The 7,530-nt window shown below is 40.3% G+C and overlaps 1 protein-coding gene across 1 annotated transcript in view; it reads left to right on the plus strand.

The window, feature by feature from the left end:
- The window catches only part of LOC136836331 (peptidyl-prolyl cis-trans isomerase FKBP4-like), a 374,461-nt gene extending 368,152 nt beyond the window's left edge, over positions 1–6,309 (plus strand). The window contains 2 exon segments of the mRNA XM_067100503.1: positions 116–122; positions 6,027–6,309. Of these exon segments, the coding sequence (XP_066956604.1) occupies positions 116–122; positions 6,027–6,167 (148 nt within the window). The 3' untranslated portion in view covers positions 6,168–6,309.
- Positions 6,310–7,530: the final 1,221 nt, after the last annotated feature.

Consider the following 7,530-nt stretch of genomic DNA (forward strand, 5'->3'; position numbering starts at 1 on the left):
CTGCATCAACTTCTTCTTGTGGGAAAAGATTAGCTCCCCAGATCGAACTCTTAAGAAGCTTATTTGGTTCATGCCGAACTGTGGCTGCTGAAAAGATATGCTTCCGGCAGGCCAGTCGGGCAGTCATAAAGTCAAACAGGTCTTGTTGAAAACTCGCCAAGAGAGATTTCGTCAAGACCTGGAATAAAGAATCTTCTCTATAGACCAAAGAAGTTGCTTCCGCCAAAGACAAAGAGTTCAAAGACCTGGCGAGTCTTTCCTTAGTATCAGCCTCTGCTTTCAGGAGCGACTCCGGGATCTTAGGGAGCTGCTCACTGAACAGATCAGAAGCGCAGTCTGGGTCAAGCCGAGTCACTGTAAACGTATTAGGGGCTCCCTTCCAGAATCGGTGCCCCGGGAAAGACGAGAGATGTCGGGTCCGTCTCCCCCGGAGATGAGGGAGGGGTTTACCTTCAAAGCAAGCCTGACTAGTCAGAGAGGCCACTTTCGAAGTGCAAGGAGGAAGGAGAACATCACTGAGAGTGAACATAGTGAACACTCCCTTAGCTGGTGTAAGCTTAGTGTTCTCTGCTTGCCACTCCGTAAGAGTCCTCATCAAAGACGACTGGGCTTGGTCCCTAGGATAGATAATGGTCTCCTTAGGGACTTTATCAGACCTGTTCCAAACCTCTCCCTTCAGCCTGGCAAAACCAGTGTAGGGGGATGTCAGGTCCGGAGGATAGAACACCAACTCTTCCACTCTCCTCGTGCCCAAACCCTCTATGGTAAGAGTACCTTCGTACTCGGGAGCATAGAGGGCCAGATGCCAAGGATTCCCCAGATCGAAGGGAGGAAGAGTGGAAGGGTCAGGAACAGAATGAGATCTAGAACGAGATCCTTGTTGTGATTCCACCTTCTCCGAAAGAGACTGAAAAGAAGTAGCAAGACCAGACAGCTTGCTGTCTACCCTCGCGTCGATCTTCTCAAACCTCGCGTCGATTCTCTCAAGGAATTGCTCAAAGAAATGAAACGTATCCAAAGAAGGAGGAGGGGGAACTACCTGACGTGACTGAGACTCCGCTTGTGACCCGGAGGGGGAGGCTGTACTCGTCGACGGAACGGGGCTCGTCGCCCGTGCCGCCGCCGGAGGGACCCCATATCGACCTGCCGGAGTAGGTAAGGTTTTCTTCCTAACGGACTTCACCTTCGGGACAATAGATCCAGACATGCCCGTAAGGTATGAAGATTTAGAGAAGCCTTTAAAAGAAGCAACGGAGGAAGAAGGAGAGCTAAACAGTGAAGAACCTGCCTCACTTACCCCCTTACCTGCTTGATGCTCCGGGATAATGCTCGGAGATTCAAGGCCGAGGTCGAGTTCCGCCGCGTCTTCTGGAACGCCACCACTCAGAGCTGAACCGTCTGGAGAGGGCTGGGTCAACTCCCGAATCCCGGCAATCAACGGAGCAGCAACATCGTCGGTGACTGAAGCTGTGATCCAAGCGCCGGGAAAAAAGACATTGCAAATGTCCTTTGAGAGTATGTAGGGCCTGAAGCGAAGCATCACGAGACTTGCGGTCAGCCTGCCGGAAGAAAAAAACATTATTGCGGTTTACCGAAGGCAGGGGGAATCGGTAATATGTAAAGAATACCGTTGGCTAAAAAGGAAAGATGCATGACCACCTACCGAATCATTGATAGTTTGCTCGTAAAGAGCGTAGCAAACATCACATCCGTCAGGGTGCCAAACAATAAGATCCCCTACGTGGACCGCACATCCGGAGTGGGACCGACAAACTTCGTGGCTGCTGGCCTGATGGAGGGCTGCGGAGCACCCCTCTTCTTGGCAGCGTACCACCTGTAAAAGTATGAGATTATGAGTACACTGTGTAAGGTGCCGGAGTAGTGTGCCGGAGCAACACAGTAGTATATATAAAGCCATGAAACCAGCCGGAGGGATCCGGGAGGTAACTGCATAAAAAATAAAATCTCATACAAATAAGAATAATAAAAATAGTAAAATAATAAATAAAATAAAATAAATTTACCGGAACTAGCCGGAGTAACATGCCTTAAAAGTAAGTGACGGATACAAAATAAAATGGGAAGCTTAAACTGTCCGGAGAAAGCGCATTCCCGGCAACTAAAAATAAAATGAAACTAGCGATAACGGAAGACCAGTAAACGCTAGAACCGCCGGAGCGGGAAGCAAGGAATGCGCCTCGATAGTAGACAGTAGTTAGCTAAGGGCAGGGAACGTCAAAAGTCCGGACACGAAGACAGTCAGGCGGAAAGCACTAACTGGCCACGAAAATAGGACTAAACCGGAGTGTCACCAAATTAAACAACACGCCGGAGAAGACGTATGAAGGGGAGGAATGAAAAACCAGGAGGAAGAACCGAAAAGGAACGACCAGAGAGTGGGAATGCACAATCCGGGCGCTCCGGGTCCTCATGCCCACTCGCTGACTGAGATGCTACCCAGCAAGCGCGAGAGAAGCAGGAGAGGAACAGGAGCAACCTCCATGGTCAAAAAGGGGGAGGGGGGGAAAGGAGGCAAAGATGGCCAAAGATGGTGGACGGGAGAGGGGGAAGCTCTCCCAGCCGCCAGTAGTCCCAGGAGGGAGAATAAGTTGGTAAAGTCAGAGACTGTACCAAGGAAAGGCCAAACAATGCAAAGGAAGGGGGCACAAGCTATAGGCTAAAAGGAAAGGAATGCTCCCAATCCTTGATAAGTTAACAAGACTGAAAACGAATCAAGGGAAGAGAGAGCAATTGGGAGGAGGAAGGGGAAAGGGTGGCCGACATAACCAATAACTGGAAACTAACCTAAGAAAAGACCAAACTAGGGTAGGCTACATGAAGTCCTCGCTATCCCAGCTTAACCAAGAGGCTCATTAGCCTAAACGAAAAAGCCAAACAGGAGAGGGAAGCTACATGAGATCCCTCGCTATTTCAGCTTAAACGAGAGGCTTATTAGCCTACGCGAAAAGCCGAAACAGGGGAAGGGAAAACATAAGATGAGAAGACCCTAGTCAAAACTTAAGGAGAGCGCCGCATTGGAAAAGACGTACACAAAACCCTATGAAGGGCATGTGAACGAAATGAATGAACGACCACCCCCCCTTTTTTCATGGAAAAAAGGGGGGGCAATAGCCTAACGCCCCAAAAAAGGAAAAACCAAAGCTAACAACCAACCCATGAAAAATGGATAAAAAAATCAACAAAACAAAATAAGAGGAGGACCATACCCAACCCGATGTGGACGTGAAGGGAAATGGCCGCCTCCTAACAAAAGAAACATCCATAATAATCATCAAATATCAAATGCATCCGAACACAGGGGTAAAGAAAAAACAAAAAAACTTAACAGTACTAACGTAAATAAAATTCCCAGAAGCTAAGAGAAGAGAAGGGCAAAAATAAGGCATGTTAATGAATTGATAAGAGGCGAATAGGCTCGAGGGGGAAGCCCGAAGCCTAAACACCAGCCTTCACTCTCGAAGCAAAGGGAATCAAAAGTCAATCAATCAAAATCACTAATTAGACCTCATGAAAAGGAAAATTATCCTAAACACGAAGAGGAACAGTGAGGAAGATCGAAAAACAGGGCAATAAAAGCCCAAGATCACAACTTAGAACCACGCATGGAGGTCACGTGTGAGGCCGCGAGAGGAGATCGAGACGGGCGTTATAAAAAGTTCCCTTAATTATTAAACTAAAGGGAAATAAGGAGCCTCAATCGCCTCAAATAAAAACAAAATACTGGTACTCAACTTAGATGAAGAAAGACCTTGTGAGGAAGCCATAATGATGCAAAAAGCACAAGATAAAAGCACAATGAAAAAACATGTGACCGAGATTAGGTGCTTGCTGAAATGGAATGCGGCTAGCGGTGTTTTGTGTGCTGTCCATGAGTGGTACATGGGTTTGTAACGGCACCTCTCTGTGGGACTTTTGACTTTGGGATCTCTGTAGGATAAGGTTCCGTGTTTTTATAGTTCACCCTTTTCCATACACGACTCCATCTAATGGAGATCGCTCTGGGGTAGTAACTCCAGCATTTCATTTAGCTTTCTGGTATCTAGCAACGGAATTACCTGGAAATAAGTGCTGAATGGACCTTTTCACCGGCTGACACGGGACCCGATCCAGAAATATATATATATATATATATATATATATATATATATATATATATATATATATATATATATATACATTATATATATATATATATATATATATATATATATATATATATATATATATATATATATATATATATATATATATATATATATATATATATACATATACATATACATACATATATATATATATATATATATATATATATATATATATATATATATATATATATATATATATATATATATATATAAATATATATATATATATATATATATATATATATATATATATATATATATATATATATATATATATATAGTGTGTGTTTGTGTGGTTCCCAGTCAAAACAAAGGGTTCAGCCTATGCTTTGATCTCAGTGAGACCATCTTTGTGTTGTGTGTTTTTATTTTTCCAGTGTAAAGTAAATTGTACTGTACTTAGGTCATTATGGCCCATAAGAATGCCAAAGATACCAGCTTGGAGGTCAGCGATGTGGTTGGGTTAGTGGAGGAGTACAAAACAGAGCTGACGCTCAGAAAACCTGCTGGACCTTGAGAGGGAGCAGAAGCAGACAACAAGGGAAGAATTGCTTAAGAGGAAGAGGAGGAAAGGGGACTGTCCCTAGTTCATTATTAGAAGAGATATGTGCAAAATAGATTGAAGTGTAAAGTTATGTTGACAAATATCACCCTGACAAAGCTATAACAAACTGTGTTATAAACCTGTTGCATGACAGTGCTGTCTCATTTCAAGGACAGTTTAAAATGCTGGCAAAACAAATATCACTGGAGAGGTTTTTACTGAGAAAGAAATGCAGTGAATCTCAATCAGAAATTAGTAGAAAGAGACAGAAAAGAGAAACCACCCCAGAAGCACAGTGGCCTGCCTTTTTTGTGGAAGGGGACTCTTCCCAAATAACAACTCGCCCAATGGCAGGCAAACTGAGAACAAATTTACTTATTTTTCATACATACTCTCTTTGTATAATGTTTGCATAGTAGGTTTTTTATATTCAAGTTGAAATAAGTTTATTTGTTGCATTTTTTGAGGTCTGAAACGGATTAATCCAATTCCCATTATTTCTTTTGGTAAAAATTTGCTTTATGTAAGGACAGATTGGTTAAAGAACAGCCTCCTGAGTGGATTAAGCTATTTAATTGGGGTATGAACATTAGCATATAATTCTTGCTATAGTTTTCCCAGACATTATTGTAATTTTTTTAGGAATATTTAATGACAAAATAAATTATTGTGTACTCATTTACCATTCAGTACTGATGCAGCTGTAACAGCCCTAATTAAATACTGTACATAATGTACATGAAGGCACCAGCAGCAGAATATTTTGTGATAGTCAAGACTTACAGATTACTTTTTTTATGACCTGAAAGAGAAAATATGAATACATTCTCTCTCATGAAGTGCTAATATTAACAAAATTCTTGGCTCCTCCATCTTTATAACCATGTTAGGATGAAGAAGATTGTTTTTGGTGCTTACAGTGCCTGTGTGATGAGATATCATTATTTTTGTAGATTAAAAGCTGTGCTCTTCACATGGCAAATACAAATTTTAAGGTTTGGAACTTCCTGTGATTTTTTCCTAATATTTTCCAGCCACGTTTTAAAATGCACGTCAGTAAATTCCTCATATGTTGAGGACTGGCTGTATGAGTAAAGTAATGTTGTATTTGTACTCTAAAATGAATTATGAAATTTAGGTAATAAAGACGAGCACTGGGGAACTTTTGGTATTGAATATTGATCAAGTAGGGTTGGCTGTTTACTTCAGATTTAATGTGGATTTACAAACTGTAATGTTTGTAGTGATTTATATTGATATTTCAAGGGCATTCAGGACAGTTATATTAGTCTTACTCCCTATCTTATTTTCAGAGAGAGGAAGCAGAAGCTAAGAGAAACAAGGATGTAATGGGAGGAGATCTAGGTGAATGGGGAAATGCAGAAGAGAAGAGTGATTCTGGCAAAGTTGACCTCACGCAGAAGTTAGACATCGAAAATGTTGAAATGCTTTAATGGCAGTATGTTTTGGTTGTCTCCATATGACAACGATTTAAGCTGAAGAACTGAAGTGATAAACAGGAATTGTTTGGTTTTGTAGTTTTCCATCTTTGAGCTTTTTTTTGAAAAAAAAAAAACTTTTGGCTGCAATAACATTTTTGACAGGAAGTAGTTGGTCCCATATTGAATGGTGTGGGAAAAATTGTAACCAGCTTAAACTATGTGAGCAGGATAAAATGTTTTGTAAAAAAAAAAAAAAAATTGCAATTGTCATTTTTAGTGACCATTGTCAGCTCTCACTTTTAAAGGGTTTTTAAAGTGTGATAGCTGAACTTCCATAAATGATGGGAAGGTGATGTGTGGTTCTCTTTATTTTTTAAGGCAGAAATGCATTTTTAATAGGTGGAGAGATTTAATTTTGTTGCAACTACTATCCTGGAGCACAACTCCAAGCCATGTTTTTATTAACTTTTCTCATTCATTGAATAAATTAACCTTGTCTTACATATCCCCTATGTTGTTGTCCATAATTTTGTAAACTTAGATATATGTTACAGCATAAATGTCAGATAAGAATTGATCCCTCCTTTTTTCCTAAATATATTTCAGAAGTTATCAGTGGAAACAAATTCAAGTTCATACATTGAATACAAATGTTGAGTGCATTTGTCTATGGTTGGTAGTAAAATGTAATTTTTAAGTTGACATGTACTTTGTAAACTTTTATTGTTTTGGGTTCACCAGTACAAAATGTATATGTTTAAGAGTATTTAATTCATTTTTATAACTTGAGCTTTCATAATCATTCCATTACTTACATTTCAAGACTGTGTATATCGAGTGGGTGTACCCTTAAGTTGTCATACTGTATATCCCCCTTATTGGTAATGTCGAGTGTGCATTTCCTGTTACTTGAGGCAAGTGCATTGGCAGTGATTTCTTTATTGACTTCTTGTTTCAGCAAAGTATCAAGTGTGTCTCTCTCACCATGCATGCCGTATCAGCAAAATGAGTGCAATATTTTATGTGACTCCTTTAAATGTAATTTTTATGCAGTATCAGTTATTGAAGGAGAAATTTAAATCTGTCAGCTTGATTGTATGAGAGTTTGCTGTTGGTCATAGCTGGATTTTTTTACATATAGTAATCCTTTGATTATCTGCAATAATAGATAAGGTTAAAATCTGGATAGGGGCAAATAAAACTATGGATGTAGAATGGCAATGCTGCATAACCAATAAACACTAAATATGCTTATAAACAACAGCCATCACACTTGAAACTGAAAACTTGATGCAGAAGGCAATTAGCTAGTTTGTTTTCCATATTTATAACAAAATATACTCTCTCTCTCTCTCTCTCTCTCTCTCTCTCTCTC

This window comes from Macrobrachium rosenbergii, chromosome 4 (assembly GCF_040412425.1).
Source record: "Macrobrachium rosenbergii isolate ZJJX-2024 chromosome 4, ASM4041242v1, whole genome shotgun sequence".
In the NCBI taxonomy this organism is placed as follows: Eukaryota; Metazoa; Arthropoda; class Malacostraca; order Decapoda; family Palaemonidae; genus Macrobrachium; species Macrobrachium rosenbergii.